The sequence below is a fragment of the Salvelinus sp. IW2-2015 genome, linkage group LG17, assembly GCF_002910315.2.
Source record: "Salvelinus sp. IW2-2015 linkage group LG17, ASM291031v2, whole genome shotgun sequence".
Lineage (NCBI taxonomy): Eukaryota > Metazoa > Chordata > Actinopteri > Salmoniformes > Salmonidae > Salvelinus > Salvelinus sp. IW2-2015.
This window is the reverse complement of record NC_036857.1, coordinates 17,036,850-17,059,771: the sequence shown is the minus strand read 5'-3', so window position 1 is coordinate 17,059,771 and position 22,922 is coordinate 17,036,850. Positions and strand designations below refer to the sequence as shown.

At 43.1% G+C, this 22,922-nt stretch overlaps 2 protein-coding genes across 12 annotated transcripts in view; both read left to right on the top strand.

Annotated features, from left to right (window-relative positions):
* The window catches only part of LOC111976546 (solute carrier family 35 member E2A), a 45,096-nt gene extending 39,527 nt beyond the window's left edge, over positions 1-5,569 (top strand). Inside the window, exon 9 of the mRNA XM_024005464.2 lies at positions 143-5,569. Coding sequence (XP_023861232.1) covers positions 143-380 — 238 coding nt within the window. The 3' untranslated portion in view covers positions 381-5,569. The remainder of the gene's footprint in view (positions 1-142) is intronic.
* Positions 5,570-5,708: 139 nt separating this feature from the next.
* On the top strand, positions 5,709-22,580 carry LOC111976541 (cyclin-dependent kinase 11B). Of its 11 annotated transcripts, none has more exons than XM_024005451.2 (21): positions 5,714-5,778; positions 6,443-6,479; positions 6,861-6,994; positions 7,394-7,533; positions 7,740-7,867; positions 7,997-8,141; positions 8,595-8,773; positions 8,931-9,056; positions 9,170-9,268; positions 9,477-9,575; positions 9,706-9,780; positions 9,980-10,203; positions 10,432-10,522; positions 12,086-12,207; positions 12,424-12,529; positions 12,821-12,942; positions 13,161-13,268; positions 14,115-14,231; positions 17,381-17,529; positions 21,540-21,729; positions 21,947-22,580. In XM_024005451.2, the coding sequence occupies exons 3-21, from the start codon at positions 6,884-6,886 to the stop codon at positions 22,037-22,039; spliced, it is 2,424 nt and encodes an 807-aa protein (XP_023861219.1). In that variant the 5' UTR covers positions 5,714-5,778; positions 6,443-6,479; positions 6,861-6,883; the 3' UTR covers positions 22,040-22,580. The 11 variants fall into 11 exon arrangements, with proteins under 11 accessions (XP_070304024.1, XP_070304021.1, XP_070304022.1 ...); XM_024005447.2 differs by having other exon boundaries at positions 7,689-7,867; XM_070447923.1 differs by lacking the exon at positions 6,443-6,479 and having other exon boundaries at positions 5,709-5,778; positions 8,000-8,141; positions 8,634-8,773.
* The last annotated feature ends 342 nt before the right edge of the window (positions 22,581-22,922 follow it).

Below are 22,922 nucleotides of genomic sequence, written 5' to 3'. Positions count from 1 at the left end.
ATTGCACTTTCAGGTAGCACTATTATCCTTGACAGTCATTGCATTTAGACAGGCAGGCAGTCTGTCACAGACAGAAGCCACATTCAATAAATATTTAGTGCGGCCTGCAGCAGCGTCTAACACCCTCCCTTTGCCTCCACAGTGTAGCCAGCACAGTGAAGCATGCCCTGTCTGTCTGGCTGAGCATCATCTTGTTCAGTAACCACATCACGGTGCTCAGCGCTGCCGGCACGGCCCTGGTGTTTGTGGGCGTGCTGCTGTACAACAAGGCCAAGCAGTTTCAGAGACACACCTTAAAGGCCCTGGCCCACGCCCAGGCTCAGGGCCACAACTACAAACCACTACTGCAGGATCACAAGCTCAAAGCATCGGACCGATAGACTCCTCAGGAGACCAAGGGGGGAGAGACCAAAGAGGTCTCTTCTCTCTAACTTTGATCATGTAGAACCTGATACGCAGACGATTTGACTAGACCATGTTTTGACTCGCGCCAGCATTATGACGAATGAGGGAAGTCAGCGGTCATCATAGCACGGTAGAAGGATCTGTCACTCAAGTGAGGTTTCGTTCAGTAGGAATTGTCCATTTGAGAGGCTAGTTTCTCTTGAGGTTTCATTCGGCCTCACTGATGCATTCTCTGATACCTATGTGAACTTGTCTTAGTGTGTGGTCTGACCGCGGCCCACTGGTGCAGGTGTGAGCAAACTTTTTGGCTTGAGGGCCACATCCGGATTTCTAAATTGAACGGGGGACACAGATTTATTTTTGACTGATATGTTTGTCAAAATCTATTTTTGGGCCAGAAACATTCCAGTTGTTTTTAAATATATAGGTCCATTTATATTTCGACATACTTTCTATCTAGTTTTAGACGTTCAAGTGTGGCCTGGAGTGTTTAAAAAATAAAAAACCCAAAACAATTTCCCCCCTCCCCAAAAAACGACTTATTTTAATTTGTTTATTTTTACCTCCTATGGGTCGGATTGAATGGGCTCATGGGCCGGATCCGGCCAGGCCGTAGTTTGCCCACCCCTGGGGCCTCATTTATCAAAGTTGCATGCGCACAAAAAAATACTAAATTTTCCTGCGCCAGTTAGGCCTCAAAGTTTGGTGTTTATCCATTTTGAACTTGACGGGAAAGTGTGAGTATCTCCACGCAAATATTGTTATTTCTTTCTCGTCTGAGTGTGCCAGAGCGAAGAATAACTGATGAATTTACGAACACTCAACARCCGTTGAATATGGCCGGTGTCAGTAAACGTCAGCAAAAAAACGTAATTAAATTGTTGCCAGCAGTACAGTTAGTCACCAACCCTCTGGATAACATAAAAAGAGCCTAACCAGCTCTGCTAGGACCAGTAAAATGGTCAGAGTGAGGTGTTCTATCATTTGTGTCTGGAAGTAGCTAGCAAGCTAGCCAACTTTAGCCAGTTAGCTTGGGTGCTTGACTGCCATTGTGTGGTCAGAACGCTCGGATCAACCCTACTGCTTGGCCAGAACATCCAGTGTGCACTCTGAGAGCGAAACACTCTGAATTTACGAACGGACAATCTGACAACTCTCTGAATTTACGATCACCCTCTGAGCGCCCCCTTTGAGCTCCCCCTCTGATACTCTAGATTGAATTTTTGAACACACCCTTAATCCCCGAGCATACACCAAGGCAGAAGATAGAAACACAAACATGTATTTATAAACAAAATATTGAACAACAATTTGTATTTTTCATGGAAGCGTGGGCTATAGTAAGCATTTAATTTTAAATTGTTCAATAGACAATAAATCTTGCAGAATGTGCGACTAGTGTTTGGCACTCGCTATAGGCGGTATGCATTTTTTGTAAAGAAATGTCACTACAAAAGATTAAAACATTCTGCCCACACCTCTACAGAAATGTGATCACATTTGCCATTGCACTTTCTTTTGCAACTTTTGCAACTAACTATGGCCCAGTTCCAACATCTCCAAATCAAACAGCAAATGAAGGCATTGTTGTTACCATAAGTGAATCAATAAGTTTTACAGGCAGGGTTGATCACGAACGCACAAATATAGTGTATTAATGAAAACATGATTATGTTCCATGCCACATTTTGATAAATCGCAATAATTTTGTTGCACAGGCAAATCAGGGCCGGACTACCTCATTTGGGCCCCCATAGTTGTTTTAAATAGTAATAATTCTGTTTAATAATGCTAAACAATTTTTAAAGCTAATTTCCTGCAATTCTACACTATTTGACATAGGTCAGTGATAAATGTGCTTTTTTATAGCTCATCTCATGCTATTGGTCACATTTTCTCCATGAGGTTGAGAGAAAATGTTGCAGTTTAGAGCTTATTTCCTGCAATTGTACAGATTTGTTCTATCATATGCTGTCTGGGGGGCCCCTGACCTCCAGGGGACCCACAACCCAAAAAAGGTTGGGGGCACCTGGGCATGTGCCCTGTTTGACTGTTTGGTAATCCGGCCCTGACGTAAATTCTAGAATCTCCCAAGTATGCCAGAATTGAGTAAGAAATGTATGCATAGTTGATAAATGAGGCCCCTGGTCTGGTGTGCTTAAACAAGCACTCGTCCAGATGGCCAGACCTTCAGACTTCACTTCACTGTTACACTGTCAATTCCTTTTGTTGTTCCATTCCTTCGCCTGTTTTCAAACAATGTGAAAACTCAGGATTTCTCTCAATGTTCATTGGTGGAAGTGGTTCAATACTAGTCTATTTTTTATGCATACTTGCCTTTATGATTTTATTTTTTTCCATTGGTCTTAAAAGAAAAAGTTATGGGCACATATTCTCGTTGACAAAACAGCTTTATTCTCCCGATTCATTAGCCACCGTCCATCATAATGTAGAACAGTTAAGGCATTTATTAATTCCAATAGGGCATTAGCTCAGCTGTTTACCAACTAGTCACAAGTGAAAAGCAAATATTTGAGGCATTAGCCTGACTACAAAGGTGTGTCTTACCCTCAGGGGAGAAGAGGTAGAGAGAGTAATGTTTATTTGTTTTCCCAAAGCTCACTTTTGACACTGAACTTCTCACAGCAATGTGAAATATTTGAAAGCCTTGCGTGCAGTCTGCAGAGATCATATCATCTGCAGTTCTTACAAATTCACCTATAAAAAAAAATATTCTCAAAGCTTTCTCTGATAGTATTGTTGTTTCTTCTTTTTCTTGCACGAAACCTGAAAGGTTCCTTCAGTTTATTTATAGATAGATTGATTTGGGATGTTGTGGCATTGTGTAGCRTTCCACACCCATGTCTTACTTTATGTGCCACATTGAATCCTGTTATTTGCTATGAGTCAGTTGAATATTTGGCTTTAAAAGGGACTTCACTGTAAGGTGCCAATGACTTGATGTACTTTATTTGAAGTGTTGTCCTTCAAGTAGTGCTGTATTTCAAGTACTGTACACGAAACTGTTATTTGTCTTGAGTACATTCCTTTGTCTTTGCATTCTTTTTTAACAGCGCATTTAATTTTTGTCATTCGGGTTGTGAAATGCCCAAGGTCTCAACCATTTTAACCATTTCCTCTGTCATTTCTATATATTACCATTTGGGTGATGTAATCTAATATTTGCATTAAACAAGCTCAATTATATCAATTCTGTTGAGGAATCTACAAGTATTGGTTTACTCCACTGCCTGCCTGTAGACAGAGAATAAGCGAGCAGACAGTGGGTGTACATCTCCTGCATTCTATCCTGGTTCTCGTCCTTGCCTTGTAACTGAATAATACCGGCATAACCAGGTGTGTGACTTTCCTGGCTATTTGAGCAATTAAACACCAGGGAGAAACAAAAACCAGCAGTAAATTGGCCCCCAAGGACGGGCATATTCATTACAGAAACCGTTTTAAGAACTAATCGGAAGCAAAATAAAGCAAAACAAGAGTTTCTATTGGACAAATTGAGGTAGGTCCCTCCGTTCTGTTTGCTTCCGTTTACAAACATTTTTTCAACAAAATCGGCATAATGAATACGCCCTTGGAGTTGTGCACCCCTGGCATGGCCGGAATTCAACTCTTGCAGATTTTTTGGGTGTGTTTGATTTACATCCCAGAGTATTCTGGATTGATGGATTTGCCAACTTAATTAGAAAATGGCAGTCCTGTGGATTGAATGAGCTAGGTGCAAGGGTTGAATTCCAACCTAATCTTATTCAACCTCTCTATTGAGCTTAGGTTTAGTGAAACTGGATCTCATTTTTGTCGTTTGTCTATAGTGAAAGTGTGGTRAGTTGGATAGGATAAAGCGAAACTACAGAACTGACTACATTTTGTAAGGGGAAGCTGACATAAAAAGGAAATGTGTCTGTTTGCTTGAGTGAATGGCACTGGCATTTCCTTGATTTTGTTATGGTGTGGTGCTTTTCTCACACTAACAACAAGTTCAGCAAAGGAACGTTCCCAATATGTGGATGTCTCAAGTTTGGACAGATAATTTATGTGAATTTGACTAGAATGTAATCTTGTGTTCCCTGACTTGTGATCAATCAATGTTTATAGCTACAAGTTGTAAGTTCTTTCTGACTCCTCTTGACTGATTTTGTTTTCTTAATTATTTTACAAGTGCCACTTTACTTGCACATGAATTGTGCCTTTAGGGCTGTTTCTCTGAATTCATGTTCTTGCCTAAATGTGATTTTCACRGATGGGTCCAGTGTTGATATGATTACTGTAAATAAGATATTTACTGTAGACTTCAAAATGTTTAACTGATGGGGTATATCAAAGGCTACATAATTTCTACTGTTAAGTGAAATTCTCACCAGGTGACCTTTTTCATCTCATTCTCTGAGAATTTGCTCAGAACCTCGTTTTTTGGTTGTATTTTCTAAGTACTGCATCACTCATAAAAGAGAGGCCTCTGTCGTTTTTTAAAGAAACATGTGGACTAAGATTTCATGTTGATGCATTCCCCAAAATGATTGTGTTGGTTGTCATATGAACCAGACATAGTTTTACACTGATTTATCACCACTTTTCTAATTTAATAGCGATATGTCACAATTCACAATATTATACCTCTCAAAATCTGTGAGTCACAAGGATAAAAGGGGAAAGTATTGTGTAGGAGTAAGCAGAGATTGACATTCAATTCTGAAAGGCACTTACCCATCTGGCAAGACAGGAGTTTTGGCTGCCTGAAGGTTATGATCACTTGCTGAAAATGTAAATGAGCTATTTACTTGCAGAAATGCCGTATATTGTTTGCCTTGCATGTAAACATAGGGTAGCAATCAACAACAAAAAATCACCTACTCAATGGGGCAACCTCAGGGCAGGCTTGCACGACTACTCAATTCACTTGCCCCAGGCAATAGGGCAACCCTTAATTTCAATCCCTGGTAAGGGATGAAAATATATCCAAATAGACCTACTGCTAATATAACAAAAAATGTATTGTGAAAAGGGGAAATGTTCATTAAAATTGTCAATGAGGATCCTAATTGTATATTTTGGGGAGCTGTTCATGTGAATTTTATCTGAGATGTAATGATGTTTAATAATCGATAATGTTATGCACGTGATTAATAAAATATATTTTTCTTCTGCATTATATTGTTATTTGTTTGCTTGTACTGTATCTGTCGTTTTGCACCTAGAAACCGTTGGAACTCCTGTCCAGGTGATGGCAGTAAGGTGTTCTCTTAGCTTCAAAAACCAGCGAAGAAATATTAACTGGAAGTAATTGTATGACCTTTAGAAGAAGAAGGAAGCGTTTCAGTCTTCCGGTTGTCCAAGATTGCGCGGAGTATATTTCAGGTTTGTTTAATCATTTGTAATGCAAAGGATTAAAAAGTCTTCAGTTAACCCACTTCAGATTTATTGAGAGGAGACGAATTATAATTTTCTCCTGGGGAAAAAAACTAAAACCTATTGTCACCAGCGCCTTCATTTCTCGCCAATGCTAATGTTAGCTTATTAGCATACGTTAGCACCTAACCAGAACTCTCTCATATATATATATATATGTGGCTCTGACTGCACCTGACTAGCTTACTAGTTACAAGACGCATGCAGCTAGGTACACTTTCAGATGTTAATTAACGACCGCCACGGGTTAGTATACAGTAGCTAACTTAGTAGTAATTGAGCATTTTTCTTACGCTACCGTTAGCTGAAAGCTATAGTACGTTAATTGGTATCACGTAACGTTTAGAGTTGGTTTATTTATGACAACGGGCCTAGCTAGRTAACTAGTGAATTAAAGCTAGTTATGCAGTATACTTATAATGTAACGTAGTGACGTAAGGAGTGTCGGCGAGTAATATTTCATAGATTCAGTTCACATTTAGCATTACACAGTGCGGTTTCACGCAACGTGTGTGTAGATCTCTCTATTTGACTTGGACGTATGACTTCTCTCCCCCTTCTATCACACCGACGTTTTCCTTCCATTTTTGGATTTATTTTTATTTTGTACCAGTGAAACTGCTATGGATATGATACGAGGCGCTACTCAGGTAACAACAGAAATTATAGGCTACAAATTTGAGCCTCTCCCATACAACCCTTATACGATGGGAAAAAAATTATATATCCTGGGCAAGACCCATCTTGACTATCACCCATCAAATTCTTATTCGTACAACCCTCTTGTCCCGAGGTGTGAAATAGTGTGTGTGTGTAGCTATGTACACCTTTGCCCAAATCATGAAACGCATGCATTGAACTGTGGAATGTACTGTCCAAAGGCAACATGCAGGCCTACATCACATACCTAATGAACAGAAATGAAATCTTTGCACATGAATACCACAGTTGCCACTAACATGACACCAGTGCACACTGCTCTTCCATTGCCCTCCATGTTAGTCTGAAGCAGGGGGTCTCTGTCTCTGTAGCAGGCGGCGGCGAGTGGGTGCTGATGGGGGACGAAAAGGACACCTGGAAAGTGAAAACACTCGACGAAATTCTCCAAGAGAAGAAACGCAGACGGGAGCTGGAGGAGAGTACGGAGCCCAAACGTCTGAAAAATGTAAACGGAAGAGAAATGCTGTGGTGCCCCAAACTGACCCTAGTACACCCTATACACTTGGGGAGATATGAAAAGAGTTTGGGATAAGGAATGTGGAAATGGCTCCACCTTGCTCCCTGATAAACTAGGTGAAATGTTTGCCATATTGCTTACACACATTCGATAGCTCAGATCTCCACCTGACGATGGTCTAGGGGTTGATTTGGGGCACATTGTTTCTCTTCCCCATCAGAGGATGCTGGTTCCCATTTTTGATTTGATCATGTTTATCGAACTTTATCGTATCTTACCATATTTGCAATCAATCATTGTTATGGTTACCATACTCTTTTATTTTTATTTTACATGTTTTTTGGGGGGAATGGGTATAATGTCCCCTCTTTCTCATGTCTTGTCCAGTGCGTTCCGTGCCCTGTTCCACAGACGGATGATCGGGAAGCCAAACGGGACACTCCGGAAGAAGGAGAACTACGGGATAAAAAAATGGAAATAACAATCCGGAATTCCCCGTACATACGGGAAGATTCCACAGAGGACAGGTAAAGGGGATACGAAAAAAGAGCCGTGGGAATTGGGGTCACGTTCAGGCGGGCCAGATAATGGAAAAAAAATGTGTTTCAAAACTGAACTTATTCCTTTTGAATACATTTTCTCCCATTTTTGTCCCAACTGAACGCCACCCTGCTATGCACAGGGGCAGCCTGTTTGTTGAGTCGTTGGCACTAGACAGTCTTCCCAATTCCAGGGGAGAAGAGGATGAATCGCTGGCAATAAAGCCTCCCCAGCAAATTACCAGAAAAGACAAATCTCACCACAGAAAGGAGGAGAAAAGAAAGGACAAGAGACGCCGCCGCAGTCACTCTGCTGAAGGAGGTACGTTGCCATCCTGGGACGTGTATCGCTGTAGAATGCTGCAATAGGGCCTGGATCAGGTAGTGTTAAACTGTATTTATGCATATGTAGCACCTATTAGCACTCTATCACATTTTGTATTTATCACAGCAGCAGGGAAACGCGTTCGGCCCAAAGACAAGGACAGGGAGAGTGAGCGCAGAAAGCGGCAGTGGGAGGAGCAAGACAAGGCCCGGCGAGACTGGGAGAGGCAGAAACGCAGGGAACAGGCCAGAGCACAATCCCGCAGAGAGAGGTGACCACCGACTACTGTGACCGTACATGCACACACACACACACACACAGTTGGGTGTATTAGCGTGGATTGTATTAGAAAATGTGTACAACAGAACAAATCACTTGTGTTCAAAAATATGAAGTTCTCAACATGTCTGTTAATCAGTGGCATCTCATACTGTACACCTCTATCAGAATATGACCTTTAAGAGTGGGGCAAGTTGGAACAAAAGTTTCAAGAGCAAAGACTACCAAAAAACAACATCCGCATTTTTTTTATTAATGCGTATTGCCCCACTGTCTTGTGATGTCATATTGCTTAGTCTACTTTTAAACTTGCAGATCCTCAAACAATCACTGCTCAGTCATCACGTTTACTGTGCAGTTACCTGTCACACTGTATACTGTACTCTTCCCCTTCCCTGAAGCAGACATTAACGGTGTGGGGTGGGTGGCTTTTGGGTTTCTGGAGAGCTCCTGACAGGATTCCCCCGTCTTCCCCGGACTACAGGGACAGGTTGGAGCAGGTGGAGCGCCAGCGCGAGAGGGAKCGCAAGCTCCGCGAGCAGCAGCAGAAGGAGCAGCGTGAGCAGAAGGAGAGGGAGAGAAGGGCAGAGGAGCGCCGGAAAGAGCGCGAGGTGCGCCGAGAAGGTCAGGCTTCACACATGCGTATTCGCACACACACACACACACACACAAGGCTAAAGTTTATAGCTTTAGAGTGTGCGTGAATGATGTACGTCTTTTGATGTATGTAAGGGCACTCTGTTGGTGAGGGAAGCTAAATGTGTTGTCCCCCCTCTGACAGTTCCGTCCCACCACCGTGCGCTGCCCGATGAGTACGGTGACAAGCCCAAACAGAGCCACCGCAGTCGCAGCCCTAACCAGGCTCCCCGGGATAGACTGGAGCAAAACAGCGAGCCACACAGAACTGGTGATGAGACTAACCAATCAAGTTGGTTTTAGAAAATATTGCTTTGGTGGTAGTTAGCCTCAAAATAAATTAAATCCATGACTTATAATGGGGTGCTTGTGTTTGTTGTCCAGCGGCAAAGGATGAGAAGCCTGAGGACAAGGACCTTCTCTCTGACCTCCAGGACATCAGTGACAGTGAGAGGAAGACCAGTACAGGAGAGTCCTCCTTAGGTAGACACACTCATTTACAGTCGCAACATACCCCACTGTCACTTTACACCAGATTGGCATCACAAAAAAGGAATGAAAACAAAGCACACTCCTACTGATGTTTAATCAGTAACAGAGTTCTGTTATAGATATTCAGTCAAGACACATCTCCTTGTGTTATGTCAATGTGTAGTTTGGCTGTGACACGGAGTGGATTTCTCTTTCCTAGGTTCAGGGTCAGGCTCGGATGATGAGGAGAATGATGATGGATCTAGCAGCGAGGAAGAGGAATCGGGTTCGGGCTCAGGAGAATCTGACCAGACTGCAGGTCTGCTGAATTTATGTCTGTCTCTGTTATTGTGATTGTGTGCGTGATCGTGCGCATGTCTTATTCCTGACAACCATTACGGTGTTGTCACGGTGACATGGCTCTGACCCACCCATTGTCTGTGTTTCAGGTGATGTGAGTGAAGACGAGCGGTCTGAGGAAGAGTTTGAGGAAGAAAGAGAGAACAGCAACCATATTGCTCCAGGTAGGCATTTTGCACTCCATTTGTCTGGTGGCAGTCATTTGAACAGGTATTATTATGTCATGTCTAAGAGTAAAGTTTGTTTTGACTGGTCTTCAAGCTTGTTTATCTAAAAAGGTTAGGAGGTATTCTCAACCAGCTGCTAGATGCTATTTTGTCCTGTTTCTATAAGTTGTAACTGCCCCCTCATTAACCATCCCAGTGCCTGAGTCACGATTTGACCATGACACTGAGGAAAGTGGAGAGGAGGAGGAGGAGGAGGAYGAGGAGGAGGAGGAAGCAGGGGAGGGAGACGTCACCCCCCAGTCGGTGTCCCACTCCCACTCAGCCACCCCTGAACCTGAGGAGAACTACATCCCTGACTCTCCTCCCATCTCCCCGGTGGAGCTAAAGAAGGAGCTGCCCAAGTACCTGCCAGCTCTACAGGTCTGTGTTTGGCAGCACACCACACCTGGGTTAAATACATGTTTGTTTTATTTCAAATACCTGAGGTGCACTAGACCTAGCTTACCATGTATATTGGGGCCCATTAGAATATTCCAAGAAATGCTCAAGTATTTGACAGAAAACGAAAACATATTTGACCCAGACCTGTACACACATGCAAATCGTATAGAGACGTATTGATTGAGATTGGTTTCCTGTCTTTTCCAGGGGTGTCGCAGTGTGGAGGAGTTCCAGTGTCTTAATCGCATCGAGGAAGGGACCTACGGTGTGGTGTACAGGGCCAAGGACAAAAAAACAGGTACAGTGCATTCGGAAAGTATTCAGACCCCTTCACTTTTTCCACATCCTGGTTCTTTACAGCCTTATTCTAAAATTGATTAAATTAGTTTCCCTCATCATTCTACACACAAAAAAATTGTGCAAATTCAATACAAATTGAAGAACAGATACCTTATTTACATAAGTATTCAGACTCTGCTATGAGACTTGAAATTGAGCTCAGGTGCATCCTGTTTCCATTGATCATCCTTGAGATGTTTCTACATCTTGATTGGAGTCCACCTGTGGTAAATTCAGTTGATTGGATATGATTTGGAAAGGCACATACCTGTCTATATAAGGTCCCACAGTTGACAGTGCATGACAGAGCAAAAAGGAATTGTCTGTAGAGTTCCGAGACAGAATTGTGGAGGCACAGATCTGGGGAAGGGTACCAAAAAATGTCTGCAGCATTGAAGGTCCCCAGGAACACAGTGGCCTCCATCATTCTTAAATGGAAAAACTTCGGAACCACCAAYACATTTCCTAGAGCTGGCCGCCCGGCCAAACTGAGCMATCAGGGAGAAGGGCTTTGGTCAAGGAGGTGACCAAGAACCCGATGGTCATCTGAAAGCGCTCCAGAGTTCCTCTGTGGAGATGGATGAACCTTCCAGAAGGACAACATCTCTGCAGAATTACACCAATCAGGTCTTTATGCTAGTGCACAGACGGAAGCCACTCCTCAGTAAAAGGCACGTGACAGCCCGCTTGGAATTTACCAAATGGCACCTAAAGGACTCTCAGACCAGGAGAAACAAGATTCTCTGGTCTGATGAAACCAACATTGATCTCTTTGGCCTGAATCCCAAGTATCACATCTGGAGGAAACCTGGCACCATCCCAATGGTGAAGCAAGGTGGTGGCAGCATCATGCTGTTGGGATGTTTTTCAGCGGCAGGGACTGAGACAAGTCGGGATCGAGGGAAAGATGAACAGAGCAAAGTACAGCGAGATCCTTGATGAAAACCTGCTCAGGACCTCAGACTGGGGCAAAGGTTCACCTTCCAACAAGACAACGACCCTAAGCACAGCCAAGACAACGCAGGAGTGGCTTCGGGACAAGTATCTTATTGTCCTTGAGTGGCCCAGCCAGAGCCCAGACTTGAACCCGATCAAACATATCTGGAGAGACCTGAAAATAGGTGTGCAGCAACGCTCCCCATTCAACCTGACAGAGCTTGAGAGGATCTGCAGAGAATGGGAGAAACTCCCCAAATACAGATGTGCCAAGCTTGTAATCGCTGCCAAAGGTGCTTCAACAAATTACTGAGTAAATGGTCTGAATATTTACGTGACATTTATTTTTATTACATTTGCAAACATTCCTAAAAACCTGTTTTTGCTTTGTCATTATGGGTTATTGTGTGTCAATTGATGAGGGGAAAAAACAAATCCATTTTAGAATAAGGCTGTAACGTAATACAATTTTGAAAAAGTCAAGGGGAATGAATACTTTCCCGAAGTCACTGTGGGCTACCTTGCAATCGATTTCCAATCCATCCCTGGACTCGGACACACACTAAAACACACCTTTCCCTTTCAGATGAGATTGTAGCCTTGAAGCGTTTGAAGATGGAGAAGGAGAAAGAAGGTTTCCCCATCACGTCTCTGAGAGAGATCAACACCATTCTGAAGGCCCAGCACCCCAACATCGTCACTGTCAGGGTGAGGAGCATAGAAATACATATTGGTATTCTATTTCTATGGTGAGCGTCACACACCTGATTTAGAGGGAGCCCCCCTCCAATATTTAGAAATTAGTTTTGTTTAGCTCCTTTCATCTGAAAGTGTAGCACAAATTCAAGTAATAAAATGGATAAAAGAGCAATGTATACTAGTGATAGCTGAACTTGTACTTAATCCCGTTTTCTCCCATGTTAGGAAATCGTTGTTGGAAGCAACATGGACAAGATCTACATTGTTATGAACTACGTGGAGCACGACCTGAAGAGCTTGATGGAGACCATGAAACAGCCTTTCCTGCCAGGTAACTTTGTGGGGTACAGTTTGAGTTGGACTAAATGCGGTATACAAATGTCCACCAGCCATTTTCCCATATCATGTGGCTAGGTAAGTGGTGCTCTGTTTGGAATAGAAATGAAACGTGTGCTCTGGTGGGTTCCCTTTGTTTACCTAGCAAATGTTGTCATTCTTCTGTGGTGACCATGCTACCACAGGGGTTAGTCCTTCTTCCCAGACGATGTGGTCTGGGGTTTAAAGGATTGTTTTAATGTTTATGAACTCATGTCTCTTGTTTCCTCTTTTTCGTTGGCCTCAGGCGAAGTGAAGACCCTGATGATCCAACTGCTGCGAGGCGTCCGCCATCTCCACGACAACTGGATCCTCCACCGCGACCTGAAGACCTCCAACCTGCTGCTCAGCCACAAGGGGATCCTTAAGGTGCCATAGATGTCTTATTGTATTGTATTATGCTATGTCCCATTTATATTAACATTAAAACCACTGTGGGTTGGGAACTTTAGATGAGGATTAGGTCATCCATGGCTCGGATGAAGAAATTCTAAGCTTGTTGATGACAAAGAATAATGATGTTAATGTGCGTGAGAGGGTGTGCTTGCTTCATAGTCATCTTTGAAATGTTTGTTGCACTCTTCTAGGTGGGGGACTTTGGTCTGGCCCGTGAGTATGGTTCTCCCCTGAAGCCCTACACGCCTGTGGTGGTGACACTGTGGTACCGTTCTCCAGAGCTGCTGCTGGGAGCCAAAGTGAGTCGGGACTTGATCTGGAATCAGTTTACCTTCCCCAAATCCTAATGATAATTTGTTGGATGACATGCAAAACCGACCTTTTGATCAGTGTCTCGGGCAACATAGCCACACAGTAACTAACCTCGTTCCCAGGCTATTGAGCACATCGCATATACGCCTGGTACATCAACGATTCAAATTTGGCCTTGGTGGGAATGACCATAGAATAATATGGGAGTGACATTACTGAGTAAAGTATTTATCATAATAACATTTTTGCGAATCACATGACTGCGAGATGTAGATAGCTCTGTGCTTGTGGTGTACTAGCTTATGGGGATGGTTAGGGGGAAGGTGTTGTGGTAGACGATTGGTTGATAGATGAAGCCTATGCACCGGGAGCTTCTGATGGTCTTTCTGTATTGGCTAACGAAGGCCAAGTTTGTCGTGTTGGTCTACCAGACTCTTCACATTTGGGCAGAAGTGGCTGGGAACGAGATTACACACCTGTATTCGGAGACACAAGAATACTGTCAAAATACCTCTGGTCTACAAAGACGCTGAACAACTGAGTCAAAATGTCTCAAACATCAAAGACCCTCTACAGTCAAAATGGTGCCTTTCTAAACCCTAAACAAGTCCCTGCCTGACTGTGAACCTTACCACACCCAGACAACGCAACACATACTTCGTACACCTTCAAATATTGTAGAAGTATGGTTCTGAACATATCCCAAGACTACATACACACAGCACCGAGTCAAAGCTTGTCCTTGCCCAGACTAAACACTCCAACCCAGACTCATGTAGTGCTGTCTGTTCCTTGGAATACTGTGGTTTTAGCGTGTGTTTTTCTCTCCACAGGAGTACTCCACAGCTGTGGACATGTGGTCTGTGGGCTGCATATTTGGAGAGCTCCTTACCCAGAAACCTCTCTTCCCTGGAAAATCTGAAATCGACCAAATTAACAAGATATTTAAGGTTAGCTAATTCAAGAAGTCCCATTTTACTTCATACTGTCTGGAACGTAATAGCACTTTACCCCACTCCTACAGTACCAGTCAAAYGTTTGGACACCGCTACTCATGCCAGGGTTTTTCCTTATTTTTACAATTTTCTACATTGTAGAATAATAGTGAAGACATCAAAACTATGAAATAACACATGGAATCATGTAGTAACCAAAAAAGTGTTAAACAAATCAAAATATATTTAAGATTCTTGAATGTAGCCACCTTTTGCCTTTGACAGCTTGCACGCTCTTGGCATTCTCTCAACCAGCTTCATGAGGTAGTCATCTGGAATGCATTTCAATAAACAGGTGTGCCTTGTTCAAAGTTAATTTCTGGAATTTCTTTCCTTATTGTTTGAGCCAATTGGTTGTGTTGTGACAAGGTATGGGGGTGGTATATAGAAGAGAGACATATTTGGTAAAAGACCAAGTCCATATTATGGCAAGAACAGCTCGAATAAGCAAAGAGAAACGACAGTCCATCATTACTTTAAGACATGAGGGTCAGTAAATCTGGAACATTTCAAGAACTTTGACAGTTTCTTCAAGTGCAGTCGCAAAACCATCAAGCGCTATGATGAAACTGGCTTTCGTGAGGATCGCCACAGGAATGGAAGACCCAGAGTTACCTCTGCTGCAGYGGATAAGTTCATTAGAGTTACCAGCCTCAGATTGCAGTCCAATTAAATGCTTCACAGAGTTCAAGTAACAGACACATCTCAACATTAACTGTTCAGAGGAGACTGCTTGAATCAGGCCTTTATGGTAAAATTGCTGCAAAGAAACCACTACTAAAGGAAGAAGAGACTTACTTGGGCCAAGAAACACGAACAATGGACATTAYACCAAWGGAAATCTGTCCTTTGGTCTCCACATTTGAGATTTATTTTGTGTGACTGGATGTCTGCAAATGTGGTTCCCACCATGAAGCATGGAGGAGGTGTGGGGGTGCTTTGCTGGTGATACTGTCTGATTTATTTAGAATTCAAGGCACACTTAACCAGCATGGCTACCACAGCAATCAGCGATATGCTCTCCTCCTTGTTTTTCAACAGCACAATGACCCAACACACCTCCAGGCTGTGTAAGGGCTATTTGACCAAGAAAGATAGTGATGGAGTGCTGCATCAGATGACCTGGCCTCCACAATCACCCAACTTTAAACCAATTGAGATAGTTTGTGATGAGTTGGACCACAGAGTGAAGGTAAACTAGCCATCAAAATCAAGTCAAATTGTATTTGTCACATGCGCCGAATACAACAGGTGTAGACCTTAGTGAAATGCTTACTTTACAAGCCCTTAACCAACAACAGTTTTAAGAAAATTCAAAGTGTTAAAGTATTTACTAAGAAACTTAAGTAAACATTTTTACTAAGGAGCAACAATAAAATAACAGTAGCGAGGCTATATACAAGCTATATACAGCAACGGTTAGTCGAGGTAATATATATGCATGTAGGTAGAGGTTAAGTGACTATGCATGGATAATAAACAGAGTAGCAGTAGTTTCAAAAATTTACAAATGGGGGGAGGGGACAAGGCAAATAGTCCGGGTAGCCATTTGATTAGCTGTTCAGTCTTATGGCTTGTTAAGAAGCCTTTTGGACCTAGACTTGACTCTCTGCCACTGCTTGCCGTGTGGTAGCAGAGGGAAAGTCTTGGACTATGGTTGCTGGGGTCTTTGGCAATTTTTTGGGACTTTCTCTGACACCTGCCGGGTATGGAGGTACTGGATGGCAGGAAGTGTCTTGGTGTGTTTGGACCAATGTAGTTTGTTGGTGATGTGGACACCAAGGAACTTGAAGCTCTCAACCTGCTCCACTACAGCTCTGTCGATGAGAATGGGGGCGTGCTCGGTCCTCCTTTTCTGTAGTCCACAATCATCTCTTTTTTTCTTGATCACGTTGAGGGAGAGATTGTTATCCTGGCACCACATGGCCGGGTCTCTGACCACCTCTCTATAGGCTGTCTCATCATTGTCGGTGATCAGTCCTACTACTGTTGTGTTGTCGGCAAACTTAATGATGGTGTTGGAGTTGTGCTTGGCCATGCAGTCATGGGTGAACAGGGAYTACAAGAGGGGACTGAGCACGCACCCCTGAGGGGCCTCTGTTGAGGATCAGCGTGTTGTTACTTACCCTTATTACCTGGGGGAGGCCCATCAGGAAGTGCAGCATCCTGTTGCACAGGGAGGTGTTTAGTCCCAGGGTCCTTAGCTTAGTTATGAGCTTTGAGGGCACTATGGTGTTGAACGCTGAGCTGTCGTCAATGAATAGCATTCTCACATAGGTGTTCCTTTTATTCAGGTGTGAAAGGGCAGTGTGGAGTGCAATAGAGATGGCATCTTCTGTGGATCTGTTGGGGCAGTATGCAAATTGGTGTTGCTTGACTCGAAGCTAGCATCGCTGCTGTGCTTCCCTTTGTAGTCCGTAATAGTTTACAAGCCCTGCCACATCCGACGAGCGTCGGAGCCGGTGTGCTCAGCATATGTGGGAACTCCTTCGAGACTGTTGGAAAAGGATTCCAGGTGAAGCTGGTTGAGAGAATGCCAATGTGTGCAAAGCTGTCAAGGCAAAGGGTTACTACTTTGAAGATTATCAAATATATATTGATTTAACTTTTTTGGTGTCTTCATGATTCCATGTGTTCATAGTTCTGATGTCTTCACTATTATTCTACAATGTAAAAAAAAAAAATTAAATAAAGAAATTCTTGAATGAGTAGGTGTGTCCAAACTTTTGACTGGTACTGTACATCTGCATACATTCTTGATAGCCACCACGTTTTTGTGAGTTTTGCAGTTTTATGATCTCCCCACAGTGTTGCAGAGTTAGGAATATAATATAGTCAGATTAAATGGATTTAATTTGACGGCACAATCTATTTTTCACTGCGGTTCAATGACCCAGTCTCTTTTAGACAGTGTGACGTAACGGTCTTGTCTGTGGCGCTTGTCTGACTGGGCTAAACCGTAAAACTCAGATTAAAAGATGTGGTCTTGACTGTGCTCCAGTACTCCTCACTTAGCAGTTCTGAACATACCAGACAAAATGGGGACCACCCCTCATATACACATAATAACTCTGTGTCGGTGTGTTGATGCGTGTTCTCACTAGGACTTAGGGTCGCCCAGCGAGAAGATTTGGCCGGGCTACAACGAGCTCCCTGCTGTGAAGAAGATGACTTTCACAGAGTACCCCTACAACAACATGCGCAAGCGCTTCGGCGCCCTGCTTTCAGACCAGGGCTTCGACCTCATGAACAAGTACGTCTACTCAACTTCAGACTTGCACTTACCCCAAACAATTTCAACCACATGGTTAGTTACAACACCATTCATTACTAACCTATTWAAAAAATCTGACCTAACTCACCTACACCAAACCTCAGACTTACTTGAAATTCAACCTCAACTGAGCAGTGTATCTAAAGTGAGAGAATGCTTCTTTTTRTTTGGTACCTAATTCTTAATTGTCCATCAACCTGAAAGACTATTGTGTGTCTGTGCCAATGTGGTCTTTACTCTTTCAGCGGGAGGTTTAACATCAGCATTGCTATGCCTTGATCTAATGTGTGTCTGCTGTCAGGTCTGCCCTGTGATATGCTCTCCATGTCTTCTGCTTCAGTCACTGCACTATTGGCAAGCTGACTATAAACAGGATGGAGAAGTAGCGTTTTGGCGTTGCATCAAAGTACTTCAGCCCTCCTCCAGACCTGTATTGCATTTCACAGCTTTGGTTTTTATATCTTGGCTTGCGTGTGTCTCACAACTGCATTAAAGCAGGGCCTATCATAAATGAATATGCTAGGATATTTTCAACGCAACTGACCGAAGACTGAACACACTCGAATCATCGGCGAAGAAAAGTAGCAGGCGAGCCAGCAAGATGGAGAGAGGATGAGGGAGMCAGAGCCGTGCACATATGTCTTGGTAATCTGTATCTCGCATATTTACCAAATTATCCTTAAGTTCACCTTTATTTAAATACACAACTTTCCCTAGGCCTTTATAGCGTATCATCTYGTTAGGCTATAACACGGCAAAGAGACTTAGTTTGTGAGATTGTTTTTCAGTTAGGTTTTTTTCTAAACGCCAACGATCTCAATTTAGTTTAAACATTCACACCCCTATTATTTGCGTCACACACATGTAATGGGTGGCCATGTATGGCCACGGGAGGGGTTGGGGTCAGCTTTTGGGTGAAGTTTGACACCAGTCCAACTGAGTGGAATGCCGCAACAGTCACATGACCCAGGAAGTGTAATGACCCCTGGCCAGTGGCTGCTAGCCGTCTCATTAGACCCTGACCCCCTGTGGTCTATGTTTGGACTGGAGGCTGGACCTCTTTCAGCCGCAGAACTGGACTGGCGTAAGTCTATTCATTGAGTGTGTAGGCTTTCTGGATGGACARGGCAGTCCTTTTTCAGTTTGGAACATCACACTCCTCCATGGCACCAGGCTGTAGGGGGGAGTTTAGAGCTGTGACCTGAATAATGACCTTGCAGACGAAGTATGCATCTCAATTAGGGATGTCCCTGACAAAAAAAAGTTATGTTCTTTCGACCAGTCGATTGGTATTTTTWCATATATTGACACATCCTATGTGTTTTAATCAAATCAACTATATTAACTGAGCTTGTCTGATGCTTAAATAATTAAGACACACAAATGACTAGAGGGAGTCCGACCAGCAATTGATTTGATTGTGCCGGGCTGGGCTCAGACTTGCTGCGCTGTGTAAAAATAAATAAGACCGTGACTGACCAGCACCCGTTGTCTTTCTCCTCCCTGTTGCAGCGACCACCATAGAACATTAGTGTTTATCGCGCTGTCAGTGTTACTGAAGCTGCAACATAATTACAGACATTTCTGACTGAAAAATTCTGTTACCGAATTCTCTAATTTGTTTAGGAAAAACATTCCTTATTCCTTTAACCCCTGTTCTCTTTACGTTACATATGTATGCATCGCGTGCACGTGACTGAATAGCTATTCGCACAGGATTAGTATTACTAGAGAACGTTGGTTATGTAATTATTACTCCAGAATGTCCGTTATTCCAGAGGAGAATTCGGACGTGATTTAGTTTTTTCCAAATTGCCCCCTGTGATTTTTTTTCAATATATTGACAGTTATGACGGAAGCCTGGAGGTTTTTATTCTAGCTGTGAATATACAGTATTTCAACATGTCCAGGTGATAACTCAAGCTTGGTTTGGTATGGTTTAGAAACCATCTTTCGTGTAGTGTCGCGATAATATTTAAATTGAGGAAGTGTGATCATAATCTTTAGRGATCCGCAGTACGTCCTAAATGCCTCCCAGCCTTCAGATGTGAGCTGAACAGTGCAATTGCGCTTGCGATGCATTTTAAGTCTATGGATGAGAAAGTCTAACGCTTAGATCACACCGACAGTCATTGCTCAAAATAAGATGCAGCATCATATGGATGTGTGCAACAAAAGTTCAACATTCACCTTCTGCTACCAGTTCTGTCAAGCCGTTAAATCCAACGTATGCACTGCAACTGCGTCTGCAACGCAATGCTGCAAGGCAAACGCAGCGTTTAATTGGAAATGAATGTAATTCTGATGTACCAAAATATAATGACTTTGACAGTGTGATTTTAAGCGTAAATATTAACAGCAAGGGTTGCATTAAATAGGCGCAATTTTGATGCATTTGGCAATATTCTATTAATACGCACAAAACATGTAAACAAAAGCATTCACTGTAAACATTGATAGGCTACATGTAGGCCATTTCATATATAGTTTATGCGAACTACTTAGTTAATTTATCGACTCAGTTACTGTTTTCATGCGCAAACCGCAAGCAACACCTGTCAAACTTTCTCACCTGTCAGACATTTCTCTCAAAACACAAGGATGTAGATTAGCACAGGTCTAGTATTATCAGAGGACCTTGGAGTAGCCCAGGACATCCAGTAGGCTATTCTGGCTGGAATTGTTACTCTCCTGCCATGTAAAAATTACTGACGGAGATTCAAACGGGACTGAAATTACAGATGTGGGTTTTTTGCTCGTGCACATAATTTGTTACCCGACCTCCCCATTAAAACTAATCCAGTCCAAATAGGGCACAATGGGGCCTGACCTATAGCATYTCATAAAGCCTACTACTAATGATCCTAATAATACTAGTAATAACAAGAAGGAGATTAAGAAAGAGGAGAGATATTATTTTGGAACAGTGTAAACACTAAATGATAAATAATACCAGAGAGGCTGTTCTAAGGGATAGTATAAATCCTTTATTACAGCAAAGATTGTTTTTTTTAAAGCTGAATTTGTGAAATTGTTTACTTGACATGTCGTTGCATGAGGGTTGGCGCTCACGGAATCAGTAGGCTATTAAACAAACAGGCAACAGAAGCAGGACCTGTCTTATTTCTTTAGATATATTGATGATGTATAAAGCCAGGCATATTTAACAGATAGGTCTATAATCAATAACCTCCATTAAGTTRGGGTTTCCTCTAATTCTTCATCGACAATAAGGCAAGGGCTGTTTTCTCGTCTCCTCATTCTGCTGCTGCCTCCGCCGCATTGTTCTCAATACCAATATGCTGGTTAACTTTGCTATTAGGCACATGGCAACATGGTCTAGGGAAAGGCGCCAATTCAACAGCGCACAGATGTGCTTCTGAAACAAGGACAGCGACCACTATCCAACGCGGGAGAAGGCACATTTTGTTATAAAATAATATTATTTGTGTTAGTGTTGCACCATTGTTCTTATGTAATATAACTGTATACAGTTTCAGTAGCATATGTTGTAGACTGATGGACTGTGCCATCCCCACGGCCTCCACAATAGATCAGTCCACTCACAGGCACAAATCAGACAGGTGTGTTGTACACAATACTTTATTTAAAACATTTTTGCTACTGCTTAGCTAAATAAATCTTGATCGATCAAACAATCGACCAGTCGACTAAATATGGTCAGCCCTAATCTTAATAGTTTAAAGGGGACTTCTTCTCATCGGCTTTCTCCAACTTCTCTGATGTAAAATAACTCTTGGAAGGCGTACCCTTCAAAACAACTTTATTAATCCCGGAAGGTCAAAATGTAATTGTCAGGCTTGTTGCTTTCACTTACCCTGTGTGATGAGATGAGGGAAAGGACGCCGCTTTAGACTATGGAGAGGGACCCCATGTGCTCTGTGAAAGCTTTAATACAGATGACAGAAGTGCTGCCGTTTTGAGTGATTTCTGCCACCCCTGACCTCGACTTTTTCCCTTTCCCCAAGGTTCCTCACCTATTGCCCCAGCAAGAGGATCCTGTCGGATGAGGCACTGAAGCACGAGTATTTCCGGGAGACGCCGCTACCCATCGACCCGTCCATGTTCCCCACCTGGCCCGCCAAGAGCGAGCAACAAAGGGTGAAGAGGGGCACCAGCCCGCGCCCCCCCGAGGGAGGCCTGGGCTACAGTCAGCTGGTGAGGCTGGGTTGAATTCTACATCCCTATGTCGACCAGGGTTTAACATCTGAGCTCAGTTTCTGTCCTACACAGATTATAGACCAACAGCACTCTACTATGTGTTGTCGAGACATCCTCCCACTGCTTACTACTTATGTTTCTAGAATACATTATTTCCGTGGCATAACAGCAATGTACCTCATCAGCTAACGTGTGTGGCTTGTCGTCTCTCCAGGGTGACGATGACCTGAAAGACACCGGCTTCCATCTGACCACCAGCAACCAAGGGGCTTCTGCTGTGGGCCCAGGGTTCAGCCTCAAGTTCTGAGCTGCACATGGAGGACAGGACACCCTGTGTATGCAAAAAGAGAGACTAGCATGGTCACCTGACCAGACAATGAGTCATGGGACATGTAGGTTTTAATGTGGCTGGGCTTATTGTGGGAATGTCCTCCGGTGTCAGGGGTCAGCTTACTGCCCTCACTGTGACCCTGTGAGGGTACAGACTGGTCATTACATGACATGAACCACGGACAAATCCGCTTATTGTCTCTTTCCGTATGGATGAATCCCAACAGTTAAACCGTCACTTCTTTTAACATTCTCGACTCTGACAAGTGCATCGAAACCAAACTACAATTTGTAAGTAGCTTAGCTCATATTGGCTTTATGTTTTGTTTTCCGCCTTTTTTTTACACTGTGGAAAAGGACCAGATTTTAAGTGGTTGGTATTTGAGTACTGGAGCTACTCTATAATAATGAAGCAGCGTTAGATCCATGTCAATCCATCATATTGTAAGGACTTAACTGTTTGACTGACGGCTGACATACCAGGACATGTTTTTGCTAGAAATAAAATGTAAAACTCTTTTGCTGGCATTTATAAATGCTGTCTGAGCTAAGCAAACAGCACCACACACTGCCTGCCAAAGAAAAAAAGAAAGGACGTCGAGTCCAACACAAATTCCAGCCTTGAACTCGGCTCTATAGTAACCGTCCAAGAGTGATGTCCTCCTTTGCACTGCACACTTTGTCTCAGGACATTTCAGGGGAAAGAGCCCCTGGTTGTCTTTGTTGTTGAAGTGGCTCATGATTTTTAGGACTAAACCATCAAGTTATTTGATTTCTAGCTAGAGGAAAATAAACCATACATTCTCAATCTTGGGATACGGCTGGCTGCTCGGACTGGAACAGTTGAAAAACTTTCCCTC